The 13,270-nt window shown below is 41.1% G+C and overlaps 2 protein-coding genes across 3 annotated transcripts in view; one reads left to right on the plus strand and one right to left on the minus strand.

The window, feature by feature from the left end:
• fry (microtubule binding protein furry) overlaps positions 1–13,270 on the plus strand; it is a 67,978-nt gene that overhangs the window by 32,496 nt on the left and 22,212 nt on the right. For both annotated transcript variants that reach the window (XM_087346977.1, XM_087346978.1), the window contains exons 25-29: positions 844–966; positions 3,060–3,193; positions 3,685–3,789; positions 9,317–9,451; positions 10,537–10,820. In XM_087346977.1, the coding sequence (XP_087203103.1) occupies positions 844–966; positions 3,060–3,193; positions 3,685–3,789; positions 9,317–9,451; positions 10,537–10,820 (781 nt within the window). The remainder of the gene's footprint in view (positions 1–843; positions 967–3,059; positions 3,194–3,684; positions 3,790–9,316; positions 9,452–10,536; positions 10,821–13,270) is intronic.
• Positions 4,940–7,853, minus strand: LOC110840033 (uncharacterized). Its single transcript, XM_022084710.2, has 4 exons — positions 7,695–7,853; positions 6,680–6,838; positions 6,117–6,287; positions 4,940–5,341 (listed from the first exon to the last, which is right to left on the minus strand). The coding sequence occupies exons 1-4, from the start codon at positions 7,782–7,784 to the stop codon at positions 5,171–5,173; spliced, it is 591 nt and encodes a 196-aa protein (XP_021940402.1). The 5' UTR covers positions 7,785–7,853; the 3' UTR covers positions 4,940–5,170.

The following is a 13,270-nucleotide window of genomic DNA, read 5'->3' on the forward strand; positions in this document are numbered from 1 at the left end:
CCACGGTGTTGAGGCATCTAGTCGTTGCTCAGTTAGTAAAGAAACTTACAAACTTTAATGTAACTTTGCAGTTTCCATTTGCTTCTCAGTCACGTCCAACTTTAGATCCATATGAAAGCTTAAGTATGCATATTACTCTGTAAAATTTACGGGGAATTTATTAGCTACTGAGCGTCTATTAGCTTCTCACAGAGAACTCTGCTCCATGAAATTACTCATTTGCCGCCTGAAACTTTCAAAAATGCGAACCACTCGGCGGATAGGCTGTGTCACCAACTGACCGTCATTTCACATGGAAGATTGTCTATCTGTTCATGCGTTTTACAACAAAAACAAAAAAAAATTGCGTTTTAATCAAACATAATATTAAAGGGTTTTAAGCTTCAATTTCAAAATCTAATTTAACCCAGCCTCGATATTGTGTTACGTGTTTTTTGTGTGTGTGTGTGTAAATGCGTAGTTAAATGGAGACAACAGCTGACGAAGTGCGTCATTGCGTCACATCACTGTAGCTACGTTTTTGTTCCGAAATTGTTGCGTCGTTCTGTCCGTCTGAAAACATGGACACGAACGTTCGACTATTAACATCCGTTGTTTCAGAAGAAAATATATTTTGTGCGTTTTATAATTTCTTCCGTTTTAAAAGTCTTTTGGGCTGCTGTGTGCCTCGGAACGCGTTTGCTGTTCTAATAATACATTGGGCAGGAACTTGTTAAACTGATAGTCGCTCAGCTAGTCAATAAATATTTATTGCCGTGTTCACAAGAGGCCGCCACTGTTCCTGCGCGTTTAAAATGAACCTGTGTGTGAGTTTTTGGTAATTATTTTATTTCTTTCTTGCAGGCGGTGATAAGGGTCGAGGAACACTCGATCTTCTGTTATCGACTACTTACTGTCGATCTCAGATGTATTTGTCTCGGCAGTTGGCACAGCTTCATCCGGAATTAACCATGCCAATGTTTTCTGGTAAGTTTACCGTTCACCTGCAGACTTTGAACTTCTTCTTGTTAGTGCTGCAGAGAGACTTTGCTAGAGCTGTGGATTGTGGTTAATTACGACACGTTGGCAACCACTCCCGAGAAAACACGACGGACATGTTGGATGCCACGACAACCTCAAGGCTGACATTGCTGAAAAAAAAAATCCGTGTCCTACTGCATTGTGGCCGAACTTCGTCCGGGGAGTTGTTAAAACAAACACAAGATGGCTGACTGTCTTCTGGGTTGTAGCTCCGTGTAGTATAACGATATCCGCCCTGATGATGGAGTCAGCAAGGATCTCCGAAACGTCTACTAGACTACACGGCGCTACAACCCCGCCGCGAAAACATCGATTCGTATTAACAATTAACGGAGTTCAATTAATCGCGTTGCGTTTTTATTGTGGCTGTTATCAATTTTATTTTCCCGATCTTGCCTTCGTGATATTCGTTCGGTCCATTAACCGGCTGCCAACAAAGTAGAGCATTTCTTTCGAATTAAGTCTTGCCCCGGGGCATCGGCTTTCCTGCCGATCCTCATTGTTTCTGCCCCCTCATGCTGTACTAGTCACTTGGAATATCCCACGACCAACCCCCTTCCCCATCATTCATATTTGTTCCTTCCACCGTGCGACGTTTCAGCAGTTCATGCACTGTCACTGTAAGTCTCTACGGACCTAATTCCGTAGATATTTTGGATCTGTGTTCCAGAACTTCAATGTCATCTCACTGTGCGTTTAATTGCGTAGAAATAATATCTTTATATCTGCACGTGATGAGGTCCTCGTTGTAATGGACCATATGTTATAGTGCAATTGAACCAGAGGTCCCAGTTGACCTCTGCGAAGCCATAACCATAGTAACAGCAGTAAACAGCCCGTGCACACGTGGTGTTTAATGTTAATCGTCACGTGAGCTTAATTAGCGTTAGTTTTCTATTGTTTTTGTCATTCCGTCTTTGCATGTTGCTTTACGTTTATAAAATCGCCCACGGTATTTCAGATGCAGAGCTTCTGTGTGGTTCGTGAGCGGTGGAAATCGACTGTAAGAATTTTCACATAAAATGCACCGACGGCGTAAAGAGATTGTAGGTTCTCACGGCGGTAGGAATGTGGATTGTGACATGGGCTGTGACGCCGAAAAGTCTTGAAGGTGACTGCTGAAGAGGATGATAAATGAATGTAGGATGTTACTATGGAAACCAAAGAGATAAGATCACGTGGTTAGAAGGATAATATTAAATTGAATCTTAGGGAAATAGGGTATGATCGTGTAGTCCTAGGACAGGCTCCAGTGGCGGATTTTTACAAAAGCTAGAGAATGTCTTCTTCAGCTGAGCGAGTAGTTTTTTATCAAGAATTTCTTGTCCGTGGACGTCATCAGTAGTTTCGTTAGTTTTTAGCGTTATTTGTGATGTTCTCTTTATTTCTTTTTGTTCGTTTCTTGTTCTAATGGAAATGTCACCTCGACGAAGTCGCGGTCTTGACACTGACGTCTCCTCTGCCTCTCTCATTTCTTTGCTGTGAAGTCCATTTAATAGCTGTGTATAGCTGTCTGCCTCAGTTCACACGAATAATAATGGAGCATCCTCCGCCATTTGGAATTCGAATAAAGTTTCCTGGGATTGTCGCGCTCTGACGTACATGGCCGCTGGAGTGAGCAGTTCAGAATTTGGAGAGGCTCCGATGTGCTGTATATTGGATTTTGTGTAGGTGCACTCAAGAGTGAAATGTGTAGATTCTTACGTGGGATTCTGCAGATTTTACAAGTTGGTATCCAAAGATCTATTCCATTCATGGATTTGCATTTTTTTATATGCCAAGAAAGTATTCTTTTCGGGCGTAGTTTGATGACTGACGCTCTAATTTACAATATCAAAATTCTGAAATAGCTCGTAGAAGGAGTTGATTATGCTGGACACTGTGCTGTTCCCGGGCCTGACCCCGGTTTTGTAAAAATCGCCTGGGGATGGAACTTATCCAACTCCCGAAACGTCGTTCATATTAAACATGTGTATCAGACAACGTCCCTTATTGTTTTGACATCGTGACCCCTACGTGCCGTTCGCATCTTTTCGCAGAAATCACGCATCGCTTTCAGACAGCCCGACCAGAAGTACGCCAGCTTCTGTTGCAATACTTACTGCCGTGGCTTCACAACATGGAGCTTGTGGATCCAAACGTTCCTCCTGCGAATCCACTGTCTTATTTTCAGGTGAGCACAAATGTTGCTACTATAGATTCAGGTCTTCCGTCAGCAGCGAAGGATTCTGTATTCTTGCCCCTTGTCAAGGTTTTCGTTGGTCCCACGTGCCATGCGAAATCAGAGCAGTTCTGGCATTTTTGTTCACGTACAAGTAATTACGTCCTTAGTAAGTGACTATGTGGCAGCATTGTAATTGTGAATAAAATTAATGTATTCAAAACTAAATCCAGAGCTTGATTCGCGTACATTTGATCATGATAAGATTAATTTTTAGTTCTTAAGGTTCAGTCGCCGTGAACTGGATTAGTGCGCAACATAATACAGGGTGGGGCACGGATTCCCATTGGCACCCCACACTTTTCTTCATTACGCCATTGTTCCCTGTTTTTTTTTTCTCCTAAAATAAATTGTACAGAAGAAAAAATTGTGTGTTATGAATAAATATTTACGTTGAATAATTACCGCCACTGAGTACGACAAGGGCTTTTCTATTCTTTCAGTATTACGCGACAGAACTGAATCGACCTGGTAGTAGAAGGGAGGGTTGGGGGTCTGCAGAAGCCACGGAAATGGTCCTGAACAATCTCTTCTACATCACGGCCAAGGTAAGTGGAGCCTGTGATTGTATTTCGACGTCTTTTCGTAAAGGATTGAACAGATAACAGGCCAAGTTCTGTTTAAGGATGAAGCCTCACTAAAATCGTATTATTTATGTTAATTTATTGCAGTCGCGTGGTTGCTGTAAGGTGTGTCGAAAGTAGCGAAATATTTTATTTATATGAGTGGGGTCAGCTGGTTTGTTCTACATTATTTACAAGATTTGTTGTTCGTGATAAATTTCCTTCGTAAAGTAATTAATTATCTATTCCGTGCCGTACAGTCCAGAAATTCCCCACCTTTTATGCCACCCCTGAAGGTTGTCCACAAGAGCCTGCCACTTCACCCCATCGTGGTCGTATTCATGATCGGTGAAGGGCACTGTCGCCACTAGGGCTCAGGGTCTTCTACTATTACGTCATTCTCTTTGGCTCTATCCGTACTTGGTTTTCATTCTTACTGTACCTGTGATCGAGCTCTTGTCTTTTGTAAATATCTAGCAAAGAGGACGGCTATCGTAAGATTTTAAGTTCTTACAGTGGTTCAGTTCAAAGATGGCTGTCGTCCGTAGTCTGGTAGGAGTTTGCAAATTCACTCGTCGTCCTGATGATGGACGATTAAGGACCTCAGATACGTTGGTATACATCTACCATATTGCACAGTGCTACAACCGAGAAGACGGCCATCTTAGGAAAATTTTTGGTTAAATGAAAAGAATTACGATGAAGGTGTGTTTCTGCCTTGCGCTTACTTCGGGAGTACGGGATGTCTTTTTCTCACTGGTGATTCAGGCCAAGGCAAATAGACATTTTTTATTTTATTTAATATATAAGTAAAATAGTTGCTACTGACAAATCGATACATGGCGTCTGGACATTGTTTGTTGATGGACTTGCAGTCAGAGTACACTTTATAGTAACAGTGCTGGGTCTCCTTTCCTTCTTTAGGTGAAGAGGGTGATTATATTTCTTCATTCTTATTTGTTCTAGCATCTCAGAATATGAAAGTGCTTTCTGGCGGATTGAGCTATTTTTATATGAATTTAAACTTAGTGCCTCTTGGTTACACTCCTGTTCACTGACGCTTTTAAAATGTCCTGTGAAGTTCTACCGAAAACGTTTTGAAAGTATAGTCACGTGAATGAAATTAGACTACGTGTTTGGTGTGAGTTTTTTATTTTATGAATAGTTCACAGGCTTCAGAGTTCAAGATGAAGTTTCAGTGGATTATCAAGTACTTGAATTTCAGTCAGTAAATTCTAAAAATACACAGCGCTTAAATCTGAATGTTTTTATTGCAGGTTAACTGAAGGCAAGGTAAAAGAAATGGCTTTAATATGAACACGTGTATGTTTTAAGTGCTTATAATTGTACGTGTTCGTGTTGTGTGTTAGCCGTGGTTCCTCTTCTTCTTACGTGCAAAAGACACTTCACTTTGTTCGCACATGACCTTTTCGCCGTCGTAATAGCCTTCGGTTCTTATAATCCAGTATCCCTCCATGATTGGCATATTGGACATGCTGCTCATGTCAAGTGGATGGTGGACGAACTTATAATATCCCTGTAAAATAAAGCATTGAATTCACTTTTAAATACGTCAGCTACTAGTTTTAATACTCACTGTGGTGATACTTGATTTTAAGACTCGAGGTTCTCGCCTGCGAGTCTGCAAGAAGTCACAACCGAGAAGAACACTTGATTTTGTGTTGGAATCGATTTCTTTTCCAGTTACTAGATTACTTAATTCGTTCTAAGTGAGACTTGAGGTTTTCACGACGGCGAATTTGAATATGGCTATCTTCTGGGATGTCGCGGTAGAAATTGACCGACGTTTCAGAGGTGCTTACACATATTTACAAAGCACCTTTGAAACGTCTGACAATTTCTACCAAACTACGTATATGACGCGACATCCCAGAAGATAGCTATCTTAATTAATTCTGTTTTGTTTACATTATAAGGGATTATGTGCATTTTTGTTAATCGGTATTTTATTTAGTACATTTTAGAAAATATCTGAGTCTCACGTCGCTGTACTAAAATACGTTTTTCTTTACGATGTCGTTAGTTCAAACACCTTCCTGTTGTATGTGAATTTTATTAATACTGTTCCCAATTTTATTTTGCGTCTAAATTGTCATGTGAGTAAAAGATCGGGTGTCCGCTAGATAATCGTATCATTATCTGCTTCGTTTGCCCGTGCATAATTATGTTTGCGTTACATATTTTGTTGAGTGCCTTTAGTCTTCCTGTGTTGATCGCATTATTTCACTACAGACTTGATGAATATTAAAGCAATCCCAAAACTTCGCTACTTAAACCAGCATCGTACTTACTTTTGGTACTGGGCATTCTGGTTTGAAGTGTTGTAGATGTTCAACAAATTCTGACCACATTTGGTCCTTTTGAGGCAGTTTCGCACAGAAATCGTCAATCTTCTCTGGCGGGAACTCTTCGCACATCCCTCTTTCGGACTTGCTCGGACATTTAGTTAAGATGGCTTTCAGCTGAAACATGTCGTAGGTGCGTTTCTGTTATGCTCGAAGGCTTTGTTCACTCATCGTAGCAACCCGCAGTTTAAACCATTCTGTGGTCAGAACCAGATAATTTCCCGTCATTCTTTGACGGGAAAATCGAAGGTAATAAGCGCACTGTCTTAAGTACTATCCCATAAGGCAAAAAAATCTCTTAACAGCGTTGCCATGGCAACGGTTATAACAACACACGTACAGTGCAGATAAGTTTAAAAAAAATAACCAACAAACTCTGAACGCAACGAAAGGCTTATAGCGTGTGAAAAAGAGTAGTAGGTCCCGAAACGTCTTATTGCTAGATCTCACCTCTGGACAATAGTATATGAACAACGCTCAGCCCCCCTGTGAGAGAAAAATTTACGTACCTTGAAATCTTTTGTTAGTCCCACTTTCATGTCCAGGGTTCCGCTGAGGAACATCTTGTTTCTTCCAGATTGTTCTAAGGATACATTTTCCAGTCTAATTTTCCAATTCGGAAATTTATCACAATTCGTACTTTTCTCGAACGTCATTTCCATGTGTTCCTGAAAGTATTACAAATGACATTTTAGGTGATCCTTTGTATATAAAATTATCTTTTGCGTAATATTCAGTATCTCAACGTTGGCACTTATGAATAAGAACACAGGAAGCTACGTGGGATTTAATGCTCTGACGACGATGAAGAAGTACATGCTGTCTCCATCTTCAGGACTGAAACTACATTTCGTTTGAATATTATAAATGCGTTTAGGCTTGTATTCTTACGTCGGTAGGTGAGTGTCAGTCATGCACAGGTTAACCCTTTGACACCGAATCTCGTCCAAATAATATTTTAAGAACTTAGTCCGTACCGCAAAGAAAACACAACTCTTCACCACTACAAAGATCAGGTGGTAAACGCCTTTTAAGAAAATAATCGCTGTTTACAGTGAGAATCCATAAATACACTCAGTGGGCAAAATTCAGAGTTGATGGCTGTCAAAACAAGTGGTACATATAGTTACCACCGGACTTCAAATGGTTAAAAATACGAATTGCGATGGAAACAATTTCAGTTCACCTCTGAAGTGCTGTAGGCAACACTGTGAACTGATAGAGACATTTTTGACATCTTGTATGAATCTGGCCGATTTTTATCGTCTCATGAGTAGTGATACGTTTCGGGGAAACTTGCTGCCTCTGTCTTCAGCGCTGAATCTCACCATCGAAGGCCTTGCTGTTTTCTTTCGTGTTTTTTTCTGTCCGGTTGCTAGGTTACATGAAACCATCCATTCCTCACACAGGGTTGTCGTGATAATTGGTTACGTGACTAGTGCGATCGTATATCCGCGTGTTTGCGGACCTGAGACTTTCGTCCCTTCGTCGTATTTGCGTCACTGTCGGAAGTTTTGTACTTACCTGAAGTTCTCCGGCATCCAACTCCTTTACGCCAGATTTCACGGCAGTTACGGCCATCAGCATGAGCACACTCAAGCTCAGATAAACCATCTTGTTTTCCGACGGGTCGTGCTTTTGCGCAAAATGATTGTCGACTGTCGTGTACGCAACAGGTCGTATTTATATGCGTCCGCAAGGTTGTAAATGAATTTTTCATCATTATGTTTTTAATGTTTTGGTATGCGTGTTCGCTGCCGTTTCTGCTTAACAATACATTTGCGTCACTGTTACATGTTTCCAGCAATAGCATCCTGTTCCTCTGTTCTGCATCCAGCATCCAGCATCCCTTATCTTCCTCGTCATCCTCCAAAGTTCATTGTGTGACAATATCAAGATCACTCGATTCAAATTTCCCTTGTCACAGAAGGGAGTGGCAGGGGACTGGAGAAAATTACATAACGAGGAGCTTAATTATGTGAACTCTTCACGCAATGTTATTAGAGTGGTAAAATCGAAGATTAGATGGAAGGGGCAGGTAGCACGCATACAAAATTTTAATAGGGAGATCTGAAGAGAGCGGACAGTCCGAGAGAGACAGACGTGAATGGGAGGATAATATTAAAATGAATCTTAAAGAAATAGTCTAAAGATGCGGATTGGGTTCATGTGGCTTAAAATAGAGATTGGCCGGCTGTTGAGATCACGGTAATGATGTTTCGGGTTCCTTAAAAATCGATTAATTTCGTCATGAATTTTGTCATGAAGGACTGCTCCTGAGTGTCTGGTTAAAACAGCGTCGGATAACAAATGACGTAGGAAAATTTTCTGTGTAGTTTCGTAATGTAGTGAAAGTGAGAATGGTCGAGTCTCGAAAATGTTTTTCGTAGTTTCGCAGCGGCGGAATTTTGGGTTGTGGTCGTCTGGACCACGGCGCCTTGTAGCCTCATAGCTAGCAAAGTTTTGTAAGAATGTATCACCTACATTTTCAGTGTGGAATTGAAGGTGGTAAGTCCATCCGTAACGCTAGTAACAACGCGCCTGACGTTATGGCCTAGAATACCGAATTTTCGAAGTTAAATTATTTTCTACATAAAGTACCCTCGGCTCTGTTATATTACTTACGCGTTTCTATGCAGCGAAATTGTATCGGTAAGTTCATTTGTTTCTGTGCAAATCAAATAGCGTGACTTCCGGACACGAATTTCCGGTACCACAGCGGAAGTGATGTTCTTTTAAAACTTTGTACATTTTGTTTTAATCTCTATTTAAAAAAACTTTTTTTCTGTTCGGGTTTCGCGTTTCACTGTTTCCCCCCCCCCTCCGTTTTCATAACTGTCACAAATTAAACTGGTCAGTTTTTCACTTTACGGACTAAGCTGGCAGCCTCCAGATACGTCCGCCATGTTGTTGTTGACCGTCGTAGAACATTAAAAAAAGAACGATATTTGGGCGACCTCCGATGGCATAACATTGTTATCAATTTTCGTGAAAATCGGTCGAAAAGACAAACACAGCGCTGTGACCTACCCTTTCGGGATTTCGGGCCAAAATTTTGTATACATTTTTACCTCAGTTTTGTGACGTCAGAGAGATGCGTTATGAGTTTTGAATTGTAACTTACAACCTTTGGCCTTTTTTTTAAGTTCGCAGACGAACACCCCAAGGAAACAGAAGAGTTGTGGGCCACTCTGTGTTCCTGGTGGCCGAACAATCTCAAGGTCATCATCCGGTACCTGCTTATCATCTCTGGCATGGCGCCTCAAGAACTTCTTCCTTACGTAAGTATGCTGTAAGGTGTTTCAAAGATGATTTCTGCTCCCTTCATCAGGGCGATGGGTAAGCCGTGGGTTAAGTTATAGTAACTGTTCGGACAAGGTCGAGGTCAGACTTGTGCCTGTAAGCACTTCTGAAACGTCGATAAACGTCTACGAAAAGCAAAAGTGGAGTTTGTTCGAAGGGTAGGCTAAGTTGTGCTAATTAGGCCATAAAGCCCCTTTTCCACGTCGTTTTCCAATTATTTATTCATTAGTAACCCTGCCTGCCATGCGGTGATACTGCCCCGTGGTTTGAGCTGCTGACTGCGTCGTTAAATATACCATAAAATGAATATAAAAGTAGTGACCTAGTTTATTCTTTGCCCTGTCTCGTACGTCGTTCTGTAATCGCACTCGGTTATTCATCGCCAGCGACTTCCTTCGAAGTGCTAAGTGTTACGAATTGTTTGGATAGCTTTCGAGCATCTCAAAGGCCCCGGAACACTGGAATTCTGCACAGAATTCGTAAAAGTATAATTACGGAAGTGGGTGAGGTAAAGCGGGGAGAATGGAAACTTTCAGTTCCTCATTTCTATGCTTTCCCCCCTTTTTTTTGCAATAATTTTCTGTCGTGTTCCATGAACAAAAGTCGAGTTATGTGTGTGCGTGCATTTGAAGGTTATTTTACGTCGTGAATGTTGTCTTTTGTCTAAAAAAAAATGCGTAAGTCGCGAAATGTGCGTAAGTCGGTTACAGAATTAGTGTTAGGAGACGAGAAAAACGACGAAACTTAGGGCAGGATCTTAAATGGATGCTTCCTGTAGTATTAAAAATGCTTACAGCATTTTGATTCGGAAGCCTGAAGATAAGAGACCAGTGGGAAGACCTAGGTGGAGATGGGATGATGCAATTAAAATGGATCTTACGAACATACGTTTGGATTGGGTTAATCTGGCTCTGGATGGGAATCAGTGTTGGGTTCTTGTTCAGTTCGACTATCTGAGCGACTGCTGGATCATTAAGGGAGGTTCCACCCTGTGGATTTATGTGGGAGCTAAGAAAACAGGGCAAGAACGAATTGTTCGGAGGATCTGCTTTTGTTCTGGCAGGCGAAGCGCGTGGTGGTGTACCTAGCTCGTGCGAGGTCAGACCGCCTCTTGGACGAGATGATGAGCGAACTGCAGACCGTGGAGACGCTGAACTGCCTCATAGAACGCACGGAGACGCCTCCATTCTACAGACTGACGAGCATGAGGAAGGCGTCCAGCCACTCGGACGGCGGACCGGGTGGCGTTGGAGGGCAGGCTGACCCCGCCAGCCGCAGTGACCTGGGGGTCGAGAAGGGCACTATTCACACCAAGCGACACAGTGGGGAGGACCCCGGGAAAACAGGGTGAGTTCCCGGTTAGATTTATCGCGAATTACGAGCAGACAGCGATTATTTCCTTAAACAGCGTTAACAAACTGATCTTTGTAGTGGATTCTTTCGAGGCAGGTGGTCGTTTTGTTCATGATTTTTGCCCCTTTATCCCCGGAGAAAAAAAGCCTGTTTAAGAAACAATAATTTTTTATCGCATCTTGTGTTTCCGTTTGTGGTTTTGCGTCGCTAAACGTGTAAAAGCCGACATTTCCGCCAAGTGTTTGAGAAGTGTACTGTCCGGTTACGTCCTCCTTAAACGAGTGTCGTTCGTCTCGTCGCCTCAGTAGAACGTCGAAACGGAAGTTGCAGGCCACAGGCGCTGGTCGCCATGTTGTAACTTGCATTTATTTCAGTCTTGTCTCAGGACGCATGTCAAGATGTTATGACAGTTGAAGGCTTAACTCCCGTTCTTAGAAGCTTTTAGATTCTGTGAGACGTATTTGTTACATTCAATACACGAAACGTCGCACTACCATTAATACGAAAAATATACAAAAAAATATAAGAACAAACATAAACTGCGAAGCAAAGTGAGTAATGTAACGAAAAGTAAGAAACACCAGGGTTCACGTCACTCAAGTCATTCTTGCACTAATGTGATGCCGGTTCATTGTTGGACTAATGTAAGCACAAACCATTGTTAACAGTGGATTTGAAACTGAAACCTTCGAATTCTACTCGGAGGAGGATCTGAAGATTTACCTCAGTCGCGTGTATTTTGCACGGACGGGTGTTTGTTAAACTGTGGAGCGCAAGAATCTCTCAGTCTTGCCACAAGTAGGCCGTTACTTACGAAAAATGTATATTAGCGAGGTCTTAGAAATCGATCTGACAGAAACTGTTTGCCAGATTTCTATTAAATTTGGCATTGCTGGTCTGCACTAAAAGTTGGCCAGCGCATTTAATTTTTGTTGCCATCGGTCAAATTTTCGCCGTACTTTTCATGAATCTCAAATAGAACTGAAGAAAATTCTTGGAGCTGCTTACAACACAGAATATTTGTACAGCAGTGCCTATACAATCGGGGTTTACGTGTGTATTTTTCAGGCGTGTTCGGAACCCCTTGTGTCTGCATGTGGATTCTTCCGTCATTCTCGACGGGCAATTTTTTTAGTTATTCTTGTAAAGAATCAGCCATTGCCACAGACCTCTGGAGAATTACAATAACTTTAAATTGGATTACACATTTCATAATATGAAGGAGATTTGTGTACATTTCAGTTGTGTCATTACAAGATCGGGCGTCGTGAGTAAATGAACATCGAGGATAATTCCAGGAAAATCAGACGTGGAAAATACGTCAGCTTTAAATCATAGTACGCCTTTCCGGAGCCACGCGCTATTGTAAAGGATACAAGAGGTTGAATTAACACAGGTTTTATCTTGTTTTGACGTTGTCATGTCGCGTAAACAGAGTTCTCGCAAATTAAAAAAAGTAAACGCTAGCCCTTTGTTCTGTATTCAGTATTGAAATGTGACATGTTATTAAGAGACGTAATTAATGTGATCACAAATTGAAAATAATAATTCCATTTTCCGTGATCAGTACAGCACTTCATTTATCAGGTGACAAGTGCGTTGTATGTTGTCAGCCCTGAGGGAGTTAATTATATTAATGACCCGAATCAAATCTTAATTGTCAAAAATTTATTCCTCTGCTTTATAATTGGAAATTAAATCGCTTTCGCTTTTGGACTGAGTCTGTTCGGTCTCTAAATCCAGTCCGTACCGAAAAGAAAACACAACACTTCGCCATTACAAAGATCATTTTAAGGAAATAATATTTAAAAATCTAGTCCGTACCGAAAAGAAAACACAACACTTCGCCATTACAAAGATCATTTTAAGGAAATAATATTTAAAAAATCCAGTCCGTACCGAAAAGAAAACACAACACTTCGCCATTACAAAGGTCATTTTAAGGAAATAATATTTAAAAATCCAATCCGTACCGCGAAGAAAACACAACACTTCACCATTACAAAGGTCATTTTAAGGAAATAATATTTAAAAATCCAGTCCGTACCGAAAAGAAAACACAACACTTCGCCATTACAAATATCATTTTAAGGAAATAATATTTAAAAATCCAGTCCGTACCGCGAAGAGAAAACAACACTTCACCATTACAAAGGTCATTTTAAGGAAATAATATTTAAAAAATCCAGTCCGTACCGAAAAGAAAACACAACACTTCGCCATTACAAAGGTCATTTTAAGGAAATAATATTTAAAAATCCAGTCCGTACCGCGAAGAAAACACAACACTTCACCATTACAAAGGTCATTTTAAGGAAATAATATTTAAAAATCCAGTCCGTACCGCGAAGAAAACACAACACTTCACCATTACAAAGGTCATTTTAAGGAAATAATATTTAAAAATCCAGTCCGTACCGAAAAGAAAACACAACACTTCGCCA

The sequence above is a fragment of the Zootermopsis nevadensis genome, unplaced genomic scaffold (assembly GCF_977971745.1).
Source record: "Zootermopsis nevadensis isolate Lab colony 2312 unplaced genomic scaffold, Znev_1.0 Znev_ptg000011l, whole genome shotgun sequence".
Taxonomy (NCBI): domain Eukaryota; kingdom Metazoa; phylum Arthropoda; class Insecta; order Blattodea; family Termopsidae; genus Zootermopsis; species Zootermopsis nevadensis.